The sequence below is a fragment of the Heptranchias perlo genome, chromosome 4 (genome assembly GCF_035084215.1).
Source record: "Heptranchias perlo isolate sHepPer1 chromosome 4, sHepPer1.hap1, whole genome shotgun sequence".
NCBI lineage: Eukaryota > Metazoa > Chordata > Chondrichthyes > Hexanchiformes > Hexanchidae > Heptranchias > Heptranchias perlo.
Genome location: NC_090328.1, coordinates 16,262,771 through 16,287,402, shown reverse-complemented (window position 1 = coordinate 16,287,402; position 24,632 = coordinate 16,262,771). Strand labels below are relative to the sequence as shown.

At 44.9% G+C, this 24,632-nt stretch overlaps 2 protein-coding genes and 1 long non-coding RNA gene across 5 annotated transcripts in view; 2 read left to right on the top strand and 1 right to left on the bottom strand.

The window, feature by feature from the left end:
- spata4 (spermatogenesis associated 4) overlaps window positions 1–9,972 on the top strand; it is a 31,637-nt gene extending 21,665 nt beyond the window's left edge. Inside the window, exons 4-6 of one of the 2 annotated variants that reach the window (XM_067982128.1) lie at window positions 4,497–4,717; window positions 8,523–8,627; window positions 9,599–9,972. In XM_067982128.1, coding sequence (XP_067838229.1) covers window positions 4,497–4,717; window positions 8,523–8,627; window positions 9,599–9,723 — 451 coding nt within the window. In that variant the 3' untranslated portion in view covers window positions 9,724–9,972. Of the gene's footprint in view, window positions 1–4,496; window positions 4,718–8,522; window positions 8,628–8,734; window positions 8,890–9,598 lie in introns of those variants that run through there. The other variant, XM_067982129.1, reaches the window with a different exon arrangement.
- A 6,478-nt stretch (window positions 9,973–16,450) lies between these two features.
- Window positions 16,451–24,632, top strand: part of LOC137320749 (uncharacterized) — a 39,695-nt gene continuing 31,513 nt past the window's right edge. Inside the window, exons 1-2 of the long non-coding RNA XR_010962639.1 lie at window positions 16,451–16,620; window positions 18,749–18,781. This is a non-coding gene — a long non-coding RNA (uncharacterized lncRNA). The remainder of the gene's footprint in view (window positions 16,621–18,748; window positions 18,782–24,632) is intronic.
- wdr17 (WD repeat domain 17) overlaps window positions 21,623–24,632 on the bottom strand; it is a 147,536-nt gene continuing 144,526 nt past the window's right edge. For both annotated transcript variants that reach the window (XM_067982517.1, XM_067982516.1), the window contains one exon: window positions 21,623–22,010. In XM_067982517.1, the coding sequence (XP_067838618.1) occupies window positions 21,891–22,010 (120 nt within the window). In that variant the 3' untranslated portion in view covers window positions 21,623–21,890. The remainder of the gene's footprint in view (window positions 22,011–24,632) is intronic.

Below are 24,632 nucleotides of genomic sequence, written 5' to 3'. Positions count from 1 at the left end.
GAATAAAAGAAGATATAAAGGAAGTACACTTTCTTGCACAAGAACTTAAGCATCTCTTTTTAGATGCTTAACAACAACAACTAGCATTTATATTGTGTCTTTAACGTAGAAAAATGTACCAAGGTGCTTCATAGAGGTATAAGGAAAAACTGAGCCAAAGAAGGAAAGAATAGGAAGGGTGACCAAAAACGTAGTCAAAGAGGTGGGTTTTAAGAAGTTACTTGAAGGAGGAGAGGGAGGTGGAGGGGTTTAGAGAGTGGCATCTGGCTGCTTGAAAGCACTGCTACCCCCCCTCCTTTCACTGCAAGAGGCTGGAATCAGAGGAATGGAGACTATTGGGAGCGGGGCGGGGGGGGGCTTGTAGGCAAGCATTTGCTGGAGGAGATTACAGGGGGGCAAGGTAATGGACAGATTTATACACAAATGAGAATTTTAAATTTGAGACATTGGGGGACTGGGTGCCAATGTAGGTGAGCAATGACTGGGATGATGGGTGGGTGTGACTAGGATACAGGCACGAAGAGTTTTTGTTTGCAGAAGTTGTCGAATGGGGAGCTGGGCAGGAGAGCATTGGAGTAATTGAGTCTTGAGATGACAAAAGCATGAATGAGGGCTTCAATGCCATATAGGCTGAGGTAGGATTGGAGGTGGACAATGTTATTGAGGTGGAAGTATGCATTCTTTCTGATGGAGGCAATTTGGAGTCATAAACAGCTCAAGGTCAAACAGGACGCCAAGGTTGAGAACAGATTGGTTCAGCCTGAGGCAGCGCTCTGGGAGAATATAAAATAGAGTATAGAACCAAACATGATGATTCCAGTCTTCCCAGTGTTTACCTGGAGGAAATTAGAGATCATCCAAGACTGGATATTCGACAAGTAGTCTAAGAACACAGAAGTAGTGGAAGAGCCAAGAGAAGAGGTAGAGCTTGGTGTCATAAGCATACATGTGCAAGGGCCCTGGTCCACCCCTGTTAGTGGATGGTGTCACCGAGGGCCAGCATGGAGATGAGGAGGGGGAGGGTGTGGGGGGGCAAGGATGGATTCTTCATTGGGGACTCCCGAGGTGAGAATGCAAGGGGTGGCAAGAGAAGCCATTGTTAGAAATGCTTTGGCTATGGTTGAATCGATAGGAGCCATTTCTGCAAAAATGACCGTCGATGGGCATAGAATCATTCATAGATGTACATTGTTTTAACTTCTACCTCATTTAAAATGCTTGCCTGCCAATGAATGTTTGACTGGAACTAGAATTGCGAATTTCGGAGGCATCTTTGTGCCGTTTTCGAAATGGTCGTTTTTGTACCTCGTATAGATGCTTCAGATAACTATGATCGTGTTAAAGGTGAAGAATAAATCAATTGTATAGTTTTAAAATTAGCTTTCATGTTTAAAAACTGCAAGGAAATAGACGTTATGAATAAATTACTAAGGGAGGCCATTGAATGAAATAGTATAAAAGGGTTCATAAGAACATAAGAAATAGGAGCAGGAGTAGGCCAATCGGCCCCTCGAGCCTGCTCCGCCATTCAATAAGATCATGGCTGATCTGATCCTAATCTCAAATCGAAATTCATGTCCAATTTCCTGCCCGCTCCCCGTAACCCCTAATTCCCTTTACTTCTAGGAAACTGTCTATTTCTGTTTTAAATTTATTTAATGATGTAGCTTCCACAGCTTCCTGGGGCAGCAAATTCCACAGACCTACTACCCTCTGAGTGAAGAAGTTTCTCCTCATCTCAGTTTTGAAAGAGCAGCCCCTTATTCGAAGATTATGCCCCCTAGTTCCAGTTTCACCCATCCTTGGGAACATCCTTACTGCATCCACCCGATCAAGCCCCTTCACAATCTTATATGTTTCAATAAGATCGCCTCTCATTCTTCTGAACTCCAATGAGTAGAGTCCCAATCTACTCAACCTCTCCTCATATGTCCACCCCCTCATCCCCGGGATTAACCGAGTGAACCTTCTTTGTACTGCCTCGAGAGCAAGTATGTCTTTTCTTAAGTATGGAGACCAAAACTGTATGCAGTATTCCAGGTGCAGTCTCACCAATACCTTATATAACTGCAGCAATACCTCCCTGTTTTTATATTCTATCCCCCTAGCAATAAAAGCCAACATTCTGTTGGCCTTCTTGATCACCTGCTGCACCTGCAAACTAACTTTTTGATTTTCTTGCACTAGGACCCCCAGATCCCTTTGTATTGCAGTACTTTCCAGTTGCTCGCCATTAAGATAATAACTTGCTCTCCGATTTTTCCTGCCATAGTGCATAACCTCACATTTTCCAATATTGTATTGCATCTGCCAAATCTCCGCCCACTCACCCAGCCTGTCTATATCCCCTTGTAGGTTTTTTATGTCCTCCTCACTCTCTACTTTCCCTCCCATCTTTGTATCATCTGCAAACTTTGATATGTTACACTCGGTCCCCTCCTCCAAATCGTTAATATAGATTGTAAAGAGTTGGGGACCCAGCACCGACCCCTGCGGAGCACCACTGGCTACAGGTTGCCAGTCCGAGAATGTACCATTTATCCCAACTCTCTGCTTCCTGTTAGACAACCAATCCTCCACCCATGCCAGAATATTACCCCCAATCCAGTGATTCTTTATCTTGAGCAATAATCTTTTATGTGGCACCTTGTCGAATGCCTTCTGGAAGTCCAAATACACTACGTCCACTGGTTCCCCTTTATCCACCCTGTACGTTATATCCTCAAAGAACTCAAGCAAATTTGTCAGACATGACTTCCCCTTAGTAAAGCCATGCTGACTTTGTCCTATTAAATTATGTTTATCCAAATGTTCTGCTACTGTCTCCTTAATAATAGACTCCAAAATTTTACCCACCACAGATGTTAAGCTAACTGGTCTATAATTTCCAGCCTTCTGCCTACTACCCTTTTTAAATAAGGGTGTTACATTGGCAGTTTTCCAATCTGCTGGGACCTTTGCCGAGTCCAGAGAATTTTGGAAAATTATTACCAAAGCATCCACAATCCCTGCCGAGCCCGCATGCAGCAAGACCTGGACAACATCCAGGCTTGGGCTCACAAGTGGCAAGTTACATTCACGCCAGATAAGTGCCAGGCAATGACCATCTCCAACAAGAGAGAGTCTAACCACCTCCCCCTGACATTCAACGGCATTACCATCGCCGAATCCCCCACCATCAACATCCTGGGGGTCACCATTGACCAGAAACTTAACTGGACCAGCCATATAAATACTGTGGCTACGAGAGCAGGTCAGAGGCTGGGTATTCTGCGGCGAGTGACTCACCTCCTGACTCCCCAAAGCCTTTCCACCATCTACAAGGCACAAGTCAGGAGTGTGATGGAATACTCTCCACTTGCCTGGATGAGTGCAGCTCCAACAACACTCAAGAAGCTCGACACCATCCAAGATAAAGCAGCCCGCTTGATTAGCACCCCATCCACCACCCTGAATATTCACTCCCTTCACCACCGGCGCACCGTGGCTGCAGTGTGCACTATCCACAGGATGCACTGCAGCAACTCGCCAAGGCTTCTTCGACAGCACCTCCCAAACCCGCGACCTCTACCACCTAGAAGAACAAGAGCAGCAGGCACATGGGAACAACACCACCTGCACATTCCCCTCCAAGTCACACACCATCCCGACTTGGAAATATATCGCCGTTCCTTCATTGTCGCTGGGTCAAAATCCTGGAACTCCCTTCCTAACAGCACTGTGGGAGAACCGTCACCACACGGACTGCAGCGGTTCAAGAAGGCGGCTCACCACCACCTTCTCAAGGGCAATTAGGGATGGGCAATAAATGCTGGCCTCGCCAGCGACGCCCACATCCCGTGAACGAATAAAAAAAAAACAATCCCTACTGCCACTTCCCTCAAGACCCTCGTATTTAGCTCCTCCCCCCCTCGAGCCTCCTGTTTGTCCAGTGTTGGGATATTCTTAGTGTCCTCTACCGTAAAGACTGAAACAAAATATTTGTTCAGCATTTTTGCCATCTCCATGTTTCCCACCATTAATTTCCCGGTCTCATCCTCTAAGGGACCTACGTTTGCCTTAGCCACCCTTTAGATCGGCATCTGGATAGGCATCTGGAGAAAGAGGGAAGATTTACTCTGCCTGCTGTACAATGTGACATTATATACATGGGAGGAAGATTTCCTGTGTTCATTATGTCTGGTGAAATGATAAACATGTTCTTAAAAAATGCATTCATGATTTTACTCGAAATACCAATGAAGAAATCTTCTCGCAATGTGCACAATGTTGCTAACACAGCAACCAGAGACAATCTTCTTCCTTCCCCAACTGGTAAGAAAGGGGGAAGATGAGGTTCAAATCTACAAAAAAAAGAGTTTAGGGGCCAAATGTAATTTTCCCATTCCTAACATTGATTGGGGTATGAGCACAGAGAGGCCATTTGGGCAGCAAGCAATTCTCCACTTTCCTGCTATCTTGCCGCATCCCTAAGATGTTGTTTCATTTGCTTTTAGAGCAAAATTCATCCTTGACGATGAAATCAACTTTATGGACTACAACTACCAGCAAAAGTTGCCGATAGTCGCCAGGTCAACTGTCACCAATGCTATTCGAAACAACCTGAAACTAACTGAGATATTGGAACGACCTGATCACTACACAAACAAACAGAAAGCACTGGGCATTATCAACATGCATGTGCATCAGAGGCAACTGGCAAGACTGGAACATCCCAGTGAGTAGATATAACTCAAATATATTTTAAGTGGAAAAGTAGTCCGCTGTATAATAATTCATTTTAAACAAATAATTTAATTTCCACAGAGTTTCTGTCTTTCTATCTATCAATTTCTTTCTTAACTTGTTTTATATATTGTAATAGAAGCATTGGGCTAATCTTAATTTGGTTTGGTTTGTCTACTGTGCATCATTATATTTGTCAGTCAAACTAATCAGAAGTTAGGAGTAAGGACAGAAAGTGCTTGAAATAAATAGCAGGTGCACCAGCTTCCGAAAAGAGAAAGGATAAGTTAATGTTTTGGGGAGAGACCCTTAGCCAGAACCGTGTTCTCGCTTTTCAGATGGTTAACAACAACTTGCATTTATATAGTGCCTTTAACATAGTAAAACATCCCAAGGTGCTTCACAGGCGCATTACCAGACAAAAATTGAAACCAAACCAAAGATGGAGACATTAGGACAGCTGACCAAAAGCTTGGTCAAAGAGGCAGGTTTTAAGGAGCATCTTAAAGGTGGGAGAGAGGTGGAGAGGTTTAGGGAGGGAATTCAAGAGTTTAGGGCCTAGAGTCCTTAGAGATCTGCTTGTATTTCTCAGAATTTTCTGTCTTGGTTTAAGATTTCCAGCATTTGCAGTTTTTTTTTATCTCTATTGAGAAATTAAGTTTCGTTGAAATTATTTTGCAATCTTATGCAAATTAAACTGATTTAATGACATTCAGTTGACATGAAGCCACAGGTTAAGTTCCTAACAGTATATTGTTTACCTTCTGACTACTACCATGTCAATCATTTAAAAAACCATGGTAGGTAGATCTGGTTTGCAATCGAACATGTAAATACAGTACACAAGCTTTAGAAATCTGACATTGGCGATGTTAGCATTAGAATGCTAACATCATATGCTGTCGGTCATATGATATTCCTTCATCTGCTACTTTAGCAGAGATTTGACCTGTGTTAAAATAGCAGACACAAGACTTTGGTATGAACATGTTAAGCTTTCGTACAATGATATCGTTCACCATAAGTTCCAGGCTTGTTTGAAGGGCACTGCCTTCAGTAGAAATTGTGGGACACCTTTTTATGTTTGCACGGTGTCGTCACCCACAAGTGATCTAATGACTTCATTCAGTGCTGTCTGTATATGTTCTTCAATAATAAAAAATGTTGCCACATGAAGACATCTTCTCTGCTGGAGTCAGGGATGAGGTCCCGGAGTTATAGGGCTCGATTTTCGCACCCCCGAGCGGGTGCGTTCGCGGCGGAGGGGCTGCGAAAATCGGGGATTCCCGGGGCGGGTCTGGAGCCCGGCTCCAACCTGCCCACTTCCGGGTTCCCCAGTGACGCGCTGACATGCGCGTGCAGCCCCCGCATGTGGGACTGCCGCCGGCAATTAAAGCCGACGAGGTGCCACTTAAAGTACTCATTAAGGTATTTCAGGTTGTTTACAGACCTGATTAACATAACATTTTAGGAGGGATGGGATTTTACAATGAACTGGGACTGTTTCCCGCACTGGGGGAAACACTCCCAGTTCAAATGGACGTGTTGCAGCCATCAGCCTATGGCAGCTGCAAAGGTCCATTTGACAGGTCGGCGGGGGGGGAGACCCTCACTCATTGCAGGAGGCCACTCTGTCACTTTGGACAAAGTTTTGGCCTCCACCACCCTCCTTCTAACAATAAAATTCACAAACTTGCACACTTACCCTTGCGGACCCCCTCAAATGTACATCTTCCGGATGAGGGCCGTCGTAGCTGCAGTCATGACCTCCTCGGAGGACGAACAGCATCACTAGCCTCACCAGCCTCGCCGGCCTCGCCATCCACCTCTGACACGTGGAGCTCCACAACACAGTGCTGTGACACATCCACCTGCACAACAGGAGGGAGGGCAACCGCAGAGAGAGATGCGTTGCAGAAGGCACTACCCTCGCCACAGGGTCCATAGACCGAGGCTCAGCTTCCTGGACCTCTCTGAGCAGCAGTGCACACGGAGGCTCAGAGTCACTCGACATTTAGTCGTGGACATCTGCAGCCTCCTTCATGCCGAGCTGGCCCGAGCACCATCTTCTTACCTGTCGCTCTCAAAGTCACCACTGCCCTCAACAACTTCTCCTCCGCATCCTTCCAGGTTGCCACCGGGGACATCGCCGACGTCTCTCAGTCGTCTGCACAAAAGAGCCCTGCAAATACACCTACACCCACTCTGCAGTGACACAATAGGTGGCATCAGTTGTGGGTCTTCATAGTGATCCTCAGGAAAGGGCATTATTGCACAAACCAGACAAGATTCGCAAAGACGTGGCAGTAGTGGTGACAATATAATAGGTTATGTGAGTTGATCAGAAATTAAATATAGGTAAACACCATGACAAACCCTCAAACACCCTTGTGCATCCCCTTCATGCTCACGACGCGTTTGCCTTACGCTGCCTACTGCACATATGTGTGCAGTAGGAAGCACAGGTAGTGGCAGGTTAAATGAGGCTGACCGTGAAAGAGATGCATGAGAGGGTGAGTATGAGAGAGAGCCATGAGGATTGTATGAGGATTGGGTTGAGTGGTAGTGGCGGGATGAGTACTGGCGAGGCGAGTAAGTGCAGGTAAGATGAGGATGAGCTTTGAGTGGGTGTGAGGGGTGATATGACAGAGTAGTGTTGGCAGTGCAGGAGGAGATGTGGGGTGGGGGCGGTGATGTGGCAGACAGAGTGTAGGGGAATGAGTAAGTGTACTCACTTTGGCTGACCCACTTAGGTGATTGAAGCGCCTCCTGCACTGTATGCAGGTGCGCGATATGTTGGTGGTGCAGGTGACCTCCTCTGCCACCTCGAGCCAGGCATTCTTGGTGGCAGAGGCAGGCCGCTTCCGCCTGCTGGAGGGAAGATCTCTGTCCTCCCCCTCCTCCTCACCCCACCCAATGATACCTGGAGTGAGGCATCATTAAACCTGAGAGCAGCCTTCCCCCTGGGCTGCTCCATGCTGTAATTTTTCCTATTTCCTGCAGCATCAGTCAGTGGAGGACTGCCCCTTTAAATAGGGCTCCTCCAGCTGACAGCCCGCCCGCTGCGCAGCTTTCCAGCGCGAAACCCGGAAGCACAGGTAAGTGGATCCAATTAGCCTGCGATTCCGTGCGGAGCACGCCGATTTCACTGGACGCATTACCCACAGGTCTCGACATATGAGCTTTGTTGCTCACCCAGGCCCCTCGCACGGACCGATCCCCACCCCGCGATAAAATCGGGCTCAGTGTTAGACATTGATATTTGCTGTTTTCTGATATACTGATGAGTTGGTTATTGTGATCATTTGGGCTACTGACCAAATGGCTCAGTACAACTGGATACTTTACTGGCTAGTGAATGTCCTAATGGATGTCATTTCCCAACAGTATCACCAGCTGCACCCTTGAGACATCACATCAGTGAGGCCATTTTCTAGACACTGTGACTGGACAGATGGACTGCAGTTGTTTTTTCTAGTCCTGTACATTCCTATGTCATCGAATCCGGACTCCAGAGGAGGGATTGTTGAGATTGTTGAGTTTTCCTTTTATAAATACACTTTAAACAAACCTTTCTGAAATAAGTATTTAAGAAGCATCACTTAAATTCTGAATTGGTAGAACAGATAGTAACTTCGACTGAGATGGGCTTTTGGAGAAAAATATCGAAAATTCCTTTGACTTGAAGTTTTTTCCCCCAATAAAGGCAAAGATTTAATCAAAATTTCTCAGTGTTTGATAGTTTACTTGTGTTTGGTGCATATCTTTATTTGATAGTGTAATTTTTTTTTTAAAAGGGCGTTTTAATTTGAAACCCACATTGGGAGAGCTAGCAACAAGACTTCCACTCCCTCAATATCAATATGAAAGCATTAACTCTGACAGCAAAAGAACAGCAACAAGTAAGGTCAAACTTTCTATTTCTGTCTCGCACTGAAAATCTTAAAACTGCTCTCTTACGGTATTAAAACTTTTTCCCACATTCTGTTGGTAATTATGTTTTTCATAGATCCCTTGATTCGCTCCAATTTTTCCCCGCTTGTTCTGAAGCCATCTTGCTGGGGTGCAAATGACGCCAGCTCCCTGCTATCTCCCTCGTATTACTAATCTTCCTGAGTGAGTTGAGACTGTTCTGTTTGATTGTGAGGAGCATACAAGCCAAATCTGATCCGTTCTCGCCTGACATCCAAATAGGCATACTATGCCTCATTGTTGCCTGGTTGATATCAGCTAGCTCACCACAGATCAGAGGATCAAACCTGGGATCTTCCTGATTTGTGACACACCAAGGCATCCAAATTAGCTACTGAACTATTTCTTTATCTGTTGCGTCAGAGAGCAATTTGTGGAATACCCTTGTGCGGTTTATTTTAGCACCTATTAGTTAAGGTTTTCTGCTGCACCAGTGACATACTTCCCTTCACTAAAATATTTGTGCCCCGTTATTTTCTTAACACCCCTGCTTCATCTTTCCTTCGTTCCACTTGTCATCCTCCTCAATCTTTCTTAGGGTTGGTAATGTTTTAGTGGAGGGAAGTCTAAATCAGGCAAAGGTATATCCTGGAGGATTGGTGAATGTTTTGTAATCTGACAGATTTAAACAAACATATACAAGTTTTTACGTGATTTCTATTTGGACACATTTCTTCCACCGCTGCCTCAAAAAAAAATCTCTCCTGTAGGTTAAAATTTATTTTCTGATAATGAAGTGTTAAACCTGCTTCCTTACCTGCCCACCTTTTAGAGTTAATGATCTATATTCTTAACTTTTAAATCTGGCTATGGCTGTTCAGTAGCAAACGTGTATTATTTGGGGGTGAAACAGCTGCCCTTGTTATTTGTCCTCCTTTTACTTTGTTCCCTCGTGTTTCAGAATCCACGGCCTCAGAAATCCGGAGTAAGGTCAATGTTCTCTTCAAGGAGACCAATGTTAAACAGGTGGTTAGAGATTCACAGTCACTGTCTACAAACCACCGAAGCTGCAGCCTTGGCCAGTAAAGAGGGTCTGAAATGGAATTAATGATATCGGTGTTCAGTTCAACAATAAAACTGAACTGCAATTGTTTTAAAAAATGTATGTTGCACATATTACCATGGAATACCATTAATTGTACTTTAATCAATTCAATTATGTTAACGATTTGCCTATGGACTGTAAACCTGATATGGCATTCTTACTGCAATTTGATCCATTGCTGAAGCTAGGTCTTAGCAATTGTTTTGGAATAAATAAAATTCTTTACAGCATATGGTGTCTGGCAGTCCTTTTTAAAATGTATTTAAATTCTTTCCCTCTTCCCCTGAACAGAATGATTTATGACTGGATACGGTTCCACACGTACCACCTACTTCCAATACCTCACCCAAGTGGCCAGCTTTCATACATGAGCCTAGACAGTATCAGTGGGCTGTTCAATCCTGTTCTTTCAATATCTGTACATCCACTTGGGCACACATTCCAGCAAGGGTCACAGTGTAGTGATCAGGGGCTCGATGTTAGCAGGGCTGCGGGTTCGCGGCGGGGGGCTATTGGCCGCGTGGGTAACGCACGCGGTGAAATTAGTCAGCCCCCCACGCGATCGTAGCCCAATTTGTCTTCCGGGTTCCCCACTGCTGATCTGCGCATCGGGCGGACTGCCCATGCGCAGTAAGCTCTGTCAGCTGGAGGAGCTCTATTTAAAGGGGCAGTCCTCCACTGACAGATGCTGCAACAAATAGAAAAAATTACATCATGGAGCAGCCCAGGGGGAAGGCTGCTCCCAGTTTAATGATGCCTCACTCCAGGTATCATTAGATGGGGTGAGGAGGAGGGGGAGGACAGAGATCTTCCCCCCCCCCACCCCCCCGGCGGGCGGGAGGAAGCGGCCTGCCTCTGCCACCAGGAAGGCCTGGCTCGAGGTGGCAGAGGAGGTCACCAGCACCAACATATCGCCCACCTCCTGCATACAGTGCAGAAGGCGCTGCAATGACCTCAGTAGGTCAGCCAAAGTGAGTACACTTACTCATTCCCCTACACTCCATCTGCCACATTTCCGCCCCCACCCCACATCTCCTTCTCCACTGCCAACACTACTCTGTCACATCACCCCTCACACCCACTCAAACCTCATCCTCATCTTACCTGCACTTACTCACCTCGCCAGTACTCATCCCGCTGCTACCACTCAACCCAATCCTCATACAATCTCATGGCTCTATCTCATACTCACCCTCTCGTGCATCTCTTTCACAGTCAGCCTCACTCAACCTGCCACTACCTGTGCTGCAGCCACAGGGCATGCATCACATATGTGCAACAGGCAGCGTAAGGCAAACGTGTCGTAAGCATGAAGGGGATGCACAAGGGTGTTTGAGGGTTTGTCATGGTTTTTACTTGTATTTAATTTCTGACCAACTCAAATCACATATTATATTGGCACCACTACTGCCACATCTTTGCAAATCTTGTCTGGTTTGTGCAATAATGCCCTTTCCTGAGGATCACTATGAAGACCCACAACTGATGCCACCCATTGTGTCACTGCAGAGTGGGTGTAGGTGTATTTGCAGGGCTCTTTTGTGCAGACGACTGAGAGACGTCGGCGATGTCCCCGGTGGCACCCTGGAAGGATGCGGAGGAGAAGTTGTTGAGGGCAGTGGTGACTTTGACAGCGACAAGTAAGAAGATGGTGCTCGGGCCAGCCGGGAGCAGCTCGGCATGAAGGAGGCTGCAGATGTCCACGACTACATGTTGAGTGACTCTGAGCCTCCGTGTGCACTGCTGCTCAGAGAGGTCCAGGAAGCTGAGCCTCGGTCTGTGGACCCTGTGGCGAGGGTAGTGCCCTCTGCGACGCATCTCTCTCTGCGGTTGCAATCCCTCCTGCTGTACAGGTGGATGAGTCACAGCACTGTGTTGTGGAGCTCCACGTGTCACAGGTGGACGGCGTGGACGGCGAGGCTGGTGATGCTGTTCGCCCTCCGAGGAGGTCATGGCTGCAGCTACGGCGGCCCCCATCCGGAAGATGTACATCTGAGGGGGTCCGCAAGGTAGGTAAGTGTGTCCTCACACCGGGGTTGAGGTTCCAGGTTGGTGAATTTTCTTGTTAGGAGGAGGGTGGTGGAGGCCAAACTTTGTCCAATGTGACGGAGTGGCCACCTGTCGAATGCACCTTTGCAGCTGCCACAGGCTGCTGGCTGCAACACCTCCGTTTGAACTGGGAGTGTTTCCCCCAGTATGGGAAACAGTCTCAGTTCAGTGTAAAATCCCACCCCTCCTAATAAAACAGCTCAATCAGGTCTGTAAACGACCTGAACGAGCAACATAAATACTTTCAAGTGGCATCCCGCTGGCTTTAATTGCCTGTGGTATTCCCACCTGTGGGGGCTGCGCGCGCACGCTGGCGCGTCAGTGGGGAACCCGGAAGTGGGCGGGTTGGAGCCGGGCTCCGGTCCCGCTCCGGGATTCCCCGATTTTCAGAGCCCCCACGCCAGGAACGCACCTGATAGCGGGTGCTAAAATGATGCCCCTGAAGTTCAAGGGAATTGTGTATTTGGAGGCAGGTGGGGTAGGGGGGGGCGCAAGGGAAGGGACGGGGAGGAGGGAGTCCTAAGAAAATGTATATTCTTTTTGCTGGAACCACCTTCATTCTGCCCCCGAGGCCCTTTACAGACATTCAGGTCCATAGAGGGTTCTGGCGCAAACCCGACTGCCAGATTTCCTCCGCTGCTTCTCTGCTGGGGTGCATCACGGGTTGATGAAGAAGGAACGGAGGCAGGAGAGAGGCTAGGAGTTCCCCCTTCCGTCTCATTACAATATTTACTCTGGACCCATGCCTACCTAAACTGGGCCTGTGCCTTATGCATCAGTCCTCAACCCAGCAGCTTAGACTGCGACTGGAGGCTGGATGCAACAGCTTTCTGCTTTCTCTTCACTGGTAGGAATCTGGGATCTGGACGCCTCTATGGACCCATTCTATTTCTCTTTTTGTAGTTGGTTGACCCACTCTGTTTCACTTACATTTTAGGCTGAACTTCATGTCCTCTACGTCCAGAGTTTCTTTTTCTCTTTATTTCTCACGCTGTTGTTTTACATGGATCTTTCCTGTCACTTTTCCCCCACACATATTTTCTTAATGCCTGCCTTGTCTCACTGATGATCTTTTAAATCAGATATTTTCTACTTAGCAGTTTGCAGGGTATTTAACACATTAACACTCTCTGACTTTTGTATCTGTTGGTTCTCTTTCTCCCTCTGCTCTCTTTTTATCCCACTTTATTAAAATTCCTGTTTTATCTCATAGCTTTCAGTCTGATGAAGAGTACACACCTGGATCATCATAATCTGTTTTAATCGCTTTTCATTTGTATGCTGACCCTCTGATCACCTGACGCCATACAGCATTTGCTTTTGTACTACGACTAAACATTGGGATGATGGTTTCATCGGATTATGCACATTAATCTACAATCTTTTTCCTGATCATCCTGTTGTGCCAACTGTTCCTGACCTTCACCCTCCATAAAAGTTATCTAGAAGCAGAACTCAGCAGCTCACATCCTGACCCACACAAAGTCCTGCTTGCCTATCATCCTTGCTGACCGACACTGGCTTCCTGTTCCTCCAGTGCATCAAATTTAGAATTCTCATTCTCCTCTACAAATTGCTCCATGGCCTCGTCCCAACCTCCTCCAGACTCTCATCCATTCCCACTCCCCTGCCCTCTCACTCTAACGTCCTGTGTGTATCTCCTTCTGCTCTACCATTGGGGGGCAGAGCCTTCAGAAGTATTAATCCTACTCTTTTGAACTTCCTTTCTAAAATTCTCTGCCTCTCTTTGCCCTAAAAAGCTTCCTCAAAATCCATCCCTTCAATCTAGCCGTCGAACAATTCTCTCAATTCTCCACAAAGGCACTGCATCCATTCCTTTCTTCCTCCGAAGCACTGAGGGATATTATTTACACGTAAGGTGCTGTGTACATGCCAGTAGTTGTTCAGCAGAACACCTGTAACTATAAGGTGCTATGCGGCAGATTATTCCATTTAATAAAGACTGAAGTACACTTACGAGCAGACAAGTGTAAGTAAGAGTGCGGCTGGCCAATTGGACCTTCGACTGGAATCCAATGCTATTATGCTCTCATGGGTAGGAAACTTCAGTTGAAGATTTTTTTATATTCAGGAAAAAAGAGGAGCTAAGCCAGGTTAACACCTGCATTAAAACAGTACGGGAATGTCCTGAGATTGTGTTAAACCATCGTCCCTTAATATTCACAACAGCAATTTCTGTTTTTTTTAAAGTTCGCCTATTTTACAATGATGGTTTTTCTTCACACAATTTATTGAATTTTTAATGCCAAAATTTCTTCTATTTAACGAATCAGCAATGATGTTTTTAAACAAGTTTATTATACAACACAACCTGAATAAAATACAGCATCTCATATTCTTAAATGGAACAGGGAGAACACAGAACTGGTTGTTTGTACAGTACCACATTAACACAAAGACATTTAGACTTGGAAACAATCACTCACACTGGGACTTATTAAACCAATTTGGTGTAAGATTACATAGTTTGCAGTAAAACACGATCTTGTGAGATCACATTAACTTAATTTAACACAATGACATTTTAACACTATGAATGCTCATTTCAAAATGGATTGTCTGTCAACACCTGCAAATAAGAATATGGATACTTGCAAGTTGATTTCACTTTATTCTCACTGCTCTCACCAAAACAGCATTCAGCATACATACAGGTAATTTGAGAGGGTTTCTTGTGGAAAAATTAGACCATTCATCATTAATGCAAGATGAAATCGTCTGAATCAGATTATTTATGTTGATGAGGCAGATTGCCTGCATAGGGCAACAAAATACTATAATGCCTTTAAATTCCTTGCATTCAGTTTAAAACCCTGTGTGACTGCTTACCATGATATTCCCTTACTCTTGCTTGGAAAGTAGTCCAGAGTGTGGCCTCTACTACACATGCTATTGGTGCTGCTCTAGAATCATCCTGCAGGAGACATACTTGGAGCTAGACAAGACGGATGATGTTTCTCTCTCCTGACCGCCTCCCCATCTGCCATTCCTCATATATGGACTCGTGAGATAACAGCAAACAAGAACATGGGATGTGGAAAAAACGTTCATTCCATCTAGCCCTTTTTCTTTCACAAACCCTGTACAATCTACCTCATCATGGGCACTACCCAACCGATTCAGCCCCTTGTGGAAAAGTAGATAAAAAAACACCAAAATATCAAGCTAAACTTAATTGCCATTAGCAATGGGTTGTCTTTCTTGTCATGATATTTCCATGGTGTTAGGAACTCCTGTTGTTCTACACAGCAGTTGCATTTACCCATAATACCCATAATCTCATTCCCAAACATATTCATCTAGCTCCTGTCTAAAGGTGTTAATCAGTATTCATTTAGCTGGGAGTCTAACGACTACAATGTTAATTTTATACATTATTCATTTCTGCTGTAGTTCTCCACAGTCAAACTGAAATAACCTACTTACATCTACATTATCCATTCCTCTAGGATTTTATAACATGGATATTTCCCATCAGTCTTCTTTTCTCCAACTTGACTCGTTAGCTTTTGTTATAAATCACAACCCTATGTCCTGGAATCATCTTTGCCGCACTTCTCTGATCCTTCTCCAATGATTCAGTGTGCCTTTGAAGTTAGCATAACCAAAATTGTGCACAACGTTCTAAATGTGGCTTCTTCTATGCTCTGTATAAGGTTCGAAGAACTGCTTTCTGCTGCTAATTGTGATTCACCTTCTGTGAATCCCATGATGATCATGACACTGGTGGAGGAAGTATTTCTACTTGATGCTAAAAACCTACAATTTACAGGCTTTCTAAAGGCCAACTGTGTTGTCATAGCTGATTACTGAAATCCTGGTTCTTTGTGGCAAACCCAATCAAGAGTGATGCCAGCAAATGCAAACTCTGGTGATCACTGTTCCAGATTTGACCTAGATACACCTAGATCATAGGGTCTTCCCTGTATGGGATCCTAATGAGAGCCAGGACCTCTGAAAATCAGGTCTTCCTAGGCCATCAGGGATACTGCAATGACTGTTGGTCCCGTGTCCTGTTCTATGAAGAGAAATGGAGGAAAAGTGCACAGGAGCCTTTCCCGTCGGTTACTGAATAAACCAGTTGGGACTTTGGTTGGTGTCTCAAAACTTTGAAATTCCCCTCCCTGCTAGTTTATTAACCCTTTTATTTTAAACAGGAATTTGAAAGGGGAATTTCAGACAAATGGGATAAGCATTCATACAGATAAATTCAGGGTCTCTGTTTAGAGCTGAGAACGAGCTCTGAATGATGCAAAGGAGGTACTGAATATCGAACACCAGGGATAATTCATGTGGACTCTGGCCGCCACTGGAAGGCATGCAATGTTCTTTGATTCATAATCATTTCTCAGCATAGTTGGAGACCATGTGGAGGATTAACAGGTGAGAAACTTCAGCTGTAATGGTTGCCCTTAACATATGAGCATGTGACACCACAATGATATCTAAAGCCACTAGGCTTAGGATGGGCAATTAATCGGCAACCGTAATCTGGATAGCACCTGAATCACGGACTGAGCCTGTCGTGCAGTCACAAGATGTCTTTTCCTGCATTGAGTGGAGGGGGCAGTTTTACGAGTGCTTCCTGCTCATGCTTTATTCTCCGCCTGACCTGGAGGCAAATGAGCACTTTGTCAAACTGGATCCCGAGGATCTCCCTGCACCAACACAAATTGAGCTTTGGGCATTCTAATAATTAACAGACCATTCAGGATTTCATTCCAAAGTTTGACTCAATTGTGTCGAGCCTCTGTACTGTAAAATACTACGATTTTATGGACGAGATGAACAGCTCTTTCAGGCAGCAGGTGAGATGGGCTGAATGGCTTCCTTCTATGTTGTAAAATTCTATGATTCTATAGAGCTGGTCTCAAGCGTGGGAAAGTTGTGGACTGACAACAAAAACAGGTGTTGTGGGTGTCTGTTCCTGGGCCTCAATCCAGATTCTAAAGCTGTGCACTGGATCTGTGGTTACTCAAGGTCAGGACCATTGAGATATGCCTGAGTGGGCCATGATCCAAGGTGCATCAGTTAATTGGTCAAGGAAGCTTTAGTTTAAATTAAAATTGTGAGAATGAAAAAATCTGAGATAAAACGTCCTCTTTACGCCCAGGAACTGAAAGAGAGGGTTTAAAGATGTTACTCAGCAAACAAGAAAAAAATTATAAATGATGACTGAACATTCTCTGTTTGGGAGAAGACAGATAAAGGTTTACAGCCTATGACAGGAAGAATTGAAGGCCTATCTCAGTTTAAGACTGTGACACAACAGAGTGAGGGAAGGTCACCTGGGGCACAAACTTTCTTTCAGGTTCCAATTTTTTCCCTTGCTCTCCTCGCCTGAGGTCCTTAGTGGGGTACAATGCCACAGGCACCGGCCATCCTCCACCATCTCACCCAATTAGCCGTAATTCAGATGGGAATTTTGATGGTGAGTGTCAAGAGGCTATTCGACCGCGCAGGGCACTCCAATTAAATCCGATCCTGTCATCATCTGATGTCCACACCTGTAAACTTCCAGCAAGGGTGGTTGGATAGCGATCAAGAGTGGACCCCCCGGTTGATTTCCCCTCCCTAACCTAGGAGTGCTGAGCCCAATTAAAGCATCCCTGTCCCCACCCTAGCCCAGATCAGCTAACTCAGCACAGGCCTCAGATCAAGCCTGGGACTAACTTGGTCTACATGGCTCAGCTGCTAGTGCATAAAATTGCTGAGTCATTGGGGAAGCCACAATTCTATTTGTATATCGAGGTTGAATAGGAAGAATTGAAGCATTTGTAGCAATTTGACAGACTGGGGAGGACCACGGGACATGCACTCAAACTACGCAAAAGTAGGAATAGGGTAGATATTAGAGGGTTCTTCTTTTCCCAGAGAGTAGCGAGCCTGTGGAATGTTTTGCCGGCTAATGCGGTGGGTGCTGACTCCGCATTGCCTTCAGGAGGGAGCTGGATCGGTTCTTGACTGGGACAGAGATCCCATCACATAGAAGGTAAGTGGATTAACGGTTAATGTACACATGGTCCGCAGGGACTGGTTTCGATCCCCTGAGGGGGCGCGGAGAGGAATTTTGCAGATTGTTTCCCCCCTTATTGGCCCTGGGTTTTTTCCGTTTTTGTTTGTCTTTCCCGGGAGATTAAATACCTGCGGGGGAGTAGGAAGGGTCTAGTCGTGATGCTCCAGGCATCATGAGTGTGGGGCAGGCTTGATGGACCAGCTGGTCTTTTCCACATGTTTGTAATTAATCATAGGCATCAGCACCCATCAGTAATAATTGCGTAAGCTTCCCAGCTCAAAACATCCACTACCTCTTCACTGAATTAATCACCTTTGCTACTTTAGGTATATAAGTTAACTTGTTTAAGTGAATAGGCCATTTGCCCAGTAAATGTTATTGGGCTCAATTTTGAAATGGTGGCGGGCTGGCAGCGGGGGAGGGGGGTGGTGAAGGTGCACGTGGCAAACCCGAATAAAAAAAATTACCTTTTCCGACGCGGTCGCGATGTAATTGACGGTGATTAAAGCTCTTTCCGGGTTTCGTGCCCGGCAGCCCCTGATTGACAGGCTGGCTGCCGACGGGAGCTGCAACGCCGGGGGGAGGGGCGGGGGGTGGCGAGAAGGAGAGAGAGAGCGAGACGTCATCCGGCCCTGGAATGGAAGATCGGGGAGGGGGGGGAATCGGAAGGGAGAGTGGAAGATCGTGGGGGGGTGGGGAGAGGGGTCGATTCTGGGGGAGACCGGAGAGGGACATCGGGGGGGGGGGGGGGAGAGGGACTTCGGGGGAGGGGAGAGGGACATCGGTGAGGGGGACATCGGACATCGGAGCAAGGTAGAAAGGTGGGTTTATTTTGTTTTTTAACTTTGTGCAATGGTTTTATATTTAATTTATTTTGTTTATTTTTGCCTGATCCGGCCCTTCCCGTTTGGTTTCACCAGGCGTGAATCGGAAGCCGTGGGAAATCCGCCCAGGTAAGTTTAAAATCGTTTTAATTATCTACTATGTCAGAAATGAAGTACCTCAATGGGGTACATTTGGTTCTTTAACTATCGTCTTGCCGGCTTTAATTGCCGGCGGGACTTCCGGGTTCAGGAGGCGCGTCTGTGGGGAACTCGGAAGTCGGCGGGTTGGAGCCGGCTTCTGAACCCGCTCGGGATTTTCGCCATTTTCGCAGCCCCCCCCCGCCCCCAAAATTTGCTTTTAAAATTGAGCCCACTGACTTCTCTGCGCTAATCTCTTAAACCACGCCCCCATCGCTTCAGCTGCCCTTGCTATTCTAAACCAGAGCAGCAGTTTCCAACATCACAACTGACTGAATTGGTCAACTGTTATGTTCCATTTGGCCTACTTTGGCTGTCAATGAATGCAAGCTGGTAGAACTGGTTGAACTGGCAAGCTGGTTGAAACATATAAGATTGTGAAGGGGCTTGATCGGGTGGATACGGCGAGGATGTTCCCAAGGATGGGTGAAACTAGAACTAGGGGGCATAATCTTAGAATAAGGGGCTGCTCTTTCAAAACTGAGATGAGGAGAAACTTCTTCACTCAGAGGGTAGTAGGTCTGTGGAATTTGCTGCCCCAGGAAGCTGTGGAAGCTACATCATTAAATAAATTTAAAACAGAAATAGACAGTTTCCTAGAAGTAAAGGGAATTAGGGGTTACGGGGAGCGGGCAGGAAATTGGACATGAATTTAGATTTGAGGTTAGGATCAGATCAGCCATGATCTTATTGAATGGCGGAGCAGGCTCGAGGGGGCCGATTGGCCTACTCCTGCTCCTATTTCTTATGTTCTTATGTTAACTGCAAAAACATCTAACTTGTGGTGGTAGGGGGTGGCTCAGCAGCTGGCTTTGGCAACTAGAAAGAAAGAGCACAGAGGGGGACGAACCGTGCTGTACCTGAGCACGATTGAAAAGATAAGAGTATGGCGTGGGATGAATGAACTGAAGGCGGGATGAATACAGGGTCGTAGCTGTATGATCAATTATCAATACTTTCAGATACTGTAAAGACTAGCTTCCAGGCAGAATTTGATGACTACAGATGGTCTAATTTTAATTCACTTAAATGGGCTCTCCAATTCAGCTAAATCATTTGGAAAAACAGCAGAAGTCCCAAGAAATGGACTTGTGCACCAACATTGATTCACTTAAGTATACTATTCTCTTATCAGGTATTCACTCAAAAGGGCTCCAATGTACTGGACACTGAACTCTTCTAGGAGTGAGTGGGGTTGAATTTCAATGGGGCTGCTCCCCATTATCTACCGTAAATTTACATTACGTTGGACGATCGGGAGAAACCCTCAGGGGAACTTTACCCCAGTGAAACCCCTGCTTTGATTCACTGTTACACATTACCTAAACTGAAGGTAAATATTACAGTGTTACTGATATATATTACAGTGTTACTGATATATATTACAGTGTTACTGATATATATTACAGTGTTACTGATATATGTCTACAAAAAAAAACAATTCCTAGTGATCAAATCTGTTTTGGTAGTACAATCATTGCATTTTGCTGCCGCTAATTCTTTTTCAAACATGCAGATACTAGTAATATATCAAAGGGGGGAAAATAATTCAGAAGCTCTTTAGTATAGCGGTCTTATTTTATACTGTGCTTGAGATGAGAACTAGAGACATAAAACATAAACAAAGCTTCCCTGCTTGTTTTTTGAACTGGTTAGCACTCCCAATAAAATAGCGGAGACAGTAATTTCAGATAAGCGTGTTTACATTAGTAACCCACGGCTGGCTTGCAGTCAAAATATCGGCAAAATGAAGGGGTGATTCCATGATCCGGCACTCCCAGAGAAGTGGTGCTTGAAAGGGAGCAGGTTTCTGGCGAGATGCCCGTGATTTTCCATCCATTCAATTCACCTCAATGGATGAAAGATGATGGGATGCGTGACTGTGACTCCCAGTGAGTGCCGGATTGTGGAATCACCCCTTACATTAAGAAAAAAACAACTGCACTTCCTCCAATTACCTATTAATTAGGGAAGCATTCAATTCTGGGGGTTTGTATCAGTAAATTTTACTCAGATCTGCAGGGAAGATCAAATGCATCCCTGCAAAAAAAAAACTTTGGTTTTAAAGAGGGAATTGGATGTGTCTCACCTACATTAAGGCACAGCTCCCATAATACATTGACCTAACTCTTAAAGAAGAAAAACAAAATCATTCCAGGAGACATAGTCTGTTCAGCCTTCACTTCGGTATAATTCTGAAACTGCAGCGACTTCTCCTGCTTGAAAAGCATTTTGCATTTATTTAAAAAATAAATCGACGGATGTAAACTTAAAGATTAAAGCGGTATTTGGTAATGGGTTGTTCTGGTGCTTTTAAATAAAAACACATTACACTTTCTGCATCTTTCGCAAATCGATTCTCCATAATTCAGTAATTGTGCTGATCTAACTGTATTTACAGTGCCCATACATTGACTGCTAATGGCTGATTAAAGTATCGGATATCATATTTGCAAGAAGGAAGCCTTAGTACTTTTCTGGTTCACTTCATGAGCTTTGTGGCAGTAAGCATCATGCAGAGGTCTCTTTTATTTAGCTGACTATTGGATGATAAATTATTTGCAAAAGATTTCAGAATTGGATCGTTCCCTTGCTGCAGGTGAAGAAATGTTCGAGGCGTCAACACTGCACAAGGTGGCAAAGCTTGCAAAGTGCTACATTTGGATTTTGTTTGCTGTGTTTAATTGGGATGTGAGGCATGTCAAGTTTCTAGTGACTATGGTAACCACAACTCTTCTCCATTTTGGTACCTAAACCACAAAAGAAAAATCCTTTTCTGGCACCAGATATAATTTATTTTGTCGGCAAGCTTATACATCAATGCCTAGCGCTGAACTTTGGAAAGTTGGTCGAGGGAAGGGCAGTTCCTTGTCGGACACATCGTGCTATTGCAGCTAATGCTTTGTAAAATATACAGTGTTACTGTATGATGCCATCCTCCAGTCATTCGCCTACTAAGGTCAGTACACCACCAACCTTAATAATAGTCAACAATATAAAAGTACTAAAAAAATGTCATCTCTTTACAATAATATTCCTATCAGAATGGATTCAGGCGTATTCCTGTTCCTAAAGGGGAGAATGGGTTCACCTTTGCCCACATTAATGCATCGTTAAGAGAGATCGCTGACTTTCCGTCCTCAAGGAAATATACTGGGCCCTAGAAGAAAAATTAAAATCAAAACGATTAAAAGATTCGTAGCATGTACATCATGACCATACCTATATCTGACTGACACGTTAACCTGAGAGGCAGTCCATGTCCATGGGGGTAGTTTACATGGGTTACTCCCACTTTTTTGACTACAACCCAATTTTATGTTATTTTAAATGCGTATAAAACATATAGGCTGAACTATATAAAAGTGATTAATTATTCTGTCAGTACATTAGTTATTTATGAATCTAATGGGGTGAAATTGCGTTGTGCAATATTCCTATACAACACGTAATGCGTTGGTATGAAATTCCTCCGTCTGCTACTTTAATGGAGGCAAGAAACTGTTTATTTTAATATTGGACAGTGCGATTTCAACCCATACGTGTCATAACAATTTGTAGAGAAATTATTTCAGCTGAAGATTTTTCAAAGCAACTATATGTAATGAGGCAATCTTCAAAACCACATTAGATTTTTCTCTTCAACTGTTTTAAACTTCTAAAGAGATTATTTTGGCCCTTGACCATGATACACGGGGACGTTATTTTCTATCCTCTCCCCCCACCCCCCCAGCCCTCTCCATGTATCCTGATTTGGCCATGGCGGAACTCAGCCATTTTACAACACTTTGGGTGAGTGTTAGATGGAACTACTGGCTGAGAGTTGGTGCTTGCTCAAAACAGGGCGGGGGGGGGGAAGAGAAACTCTTTGCCCCCTTTTTCCTTTGGCTAATCCCGAAAACAGGTATATTCGATATGTTAGGCTGAGAAATATCAGTCCACCCTAACTCTATGAGTTTGGCCCTTATGAAGATGAGGAATTCAAGTGGTACAGAATCCTCTTTCATCACTTCTGTTTCTCTTCATCTCCTTGTCCTCCACTGTCTCTCTTCTCCTTCACTTCAGTTTTTGCTCCTCTTCCTCTTCTGTTTCTCTTTCTCCAGGCTAACATTTATCCTTCAACCAATTCCACTAAAACAGGTCATTTAGTCATTCACCTCATTGCTGTTTGTGGGACCTTGCTGTACACAAATTGGCTGCTGTGTTTCCCTTCATTACAACAGTGACTACACTTCAAAAAGTACTTCACTGGCTGTAAAATGCTTTGGGACGTCCTGAGGTCGGCTAAGGCACTATATAAATACAAGTTATTTCTTTCTATGCCAATCCTGTCTCTCTCCCCCCTTACCTCTTGTTCTCTTGCCCTTCTGTCCTCTCTTTCTCACTGTCACTTCTAGCTCCCTGTTGATCTCCTCTTTCTCTCATTTTCTCCTTTACCTCCTGCTCTCCCTCTTTCGTGTCTCAGTAGGGCAGGAAGCATTCAATCAAGGAGGGGAAATTAGGAATCATTCTGAGTAGGAGAGCGGGTGAGCATGTGGGTCAAGTGGGCCAGGAACAACGCGGGCTGAGCAGGAGGTTCGGGAAGCACTCAGGACAGGCGGGAAAGAGTGGGCGTTAGGTGCAACAACAGTCAGCAAGTACAGTCAGAGAGCTAAATACAGATATAGCTGAGGAGAAAGCTAGCACTTCAAGAATTCCTTAGGGTGGAGCAAGAATGATGCGGGCTGTGCCAGGCTGCCAAAGGGAACACAGCGATTGGGTTGGGTTATCAGACCGTAGATGCAGAGATAGTTGGTGAAGCCAAGATGGAGAGGGGGGATTGCTGTGATTGACATGAATTGTAGCCAATCAGGAGGAGCCCAGGCATTTGCCGAAAATACGGGCAACAAAGCTAGAATTCCAAATGGAGGCTGAAGGTCTTAAAAGAAAGATCTTGCATTTATAAAGCGCCTTTCACGATCTTAGGTCATCCCAATGTGTTTCACAGCCAATGAAGTACTTTTTGAAGTGTAGTCACTGTTGTAATGTAGGAAACGTGGCAGCCAATTTGCGCACAGCAAGGTCCCACAAACAGCAATGTGATAATGACCAGATAATCTATTTGTGATGTTGGTTGAGGGATAAATATTGGCCAAGACATCGGGGAGAACACCCCTGCACTTCTTCGAAATAGTGCCATGGGATCTTTTACGTCCACCTGAGAGAGCAGACGGGGCCTCGGTTTAATGTCTCATCCGAGAGACGGAGTATGCCTCTCTGACGAAACATTTTCCAGTGATTTGCAACAATTTACAGGAAACTCAGTCAGCAGGAAAAAGTATTTTACCCTGAATTGTTTCACCTAAATGTTCAGTTTGGTGAAAAATTCCAGATGGTGTCTCAAACTAATTTCACTAAACTTATTGGAGCAATTTGATTTGCCAGTTTCTGCTACACGCCCGTTTCAAGATTTGTAGCTTTAAAAAAAAGATCAGTTTGATTGCTCAGCTACTGATGCTTGCTCATTCCTCACTGACCGAATCAAACTACTTTTGATTTGTCCATATTTAGTCAATTGGATTTTGGATTGGTAATTTGACAGGTATATCCTCATTTCAGCCAATCGCAAATTTTTGCCCTAATGATTTGACACCCTAAGGTGTGACACTCTCAAATGTCATGTATGAGACCTTTAAAGGGCATGGCATGTTACAGTACTGGACTATATATATATATATATATACATGTGGAGCATAAACACTGGCATAGACTAGTTGGGCCGAATGGCCTGTTTCTGTGCTTT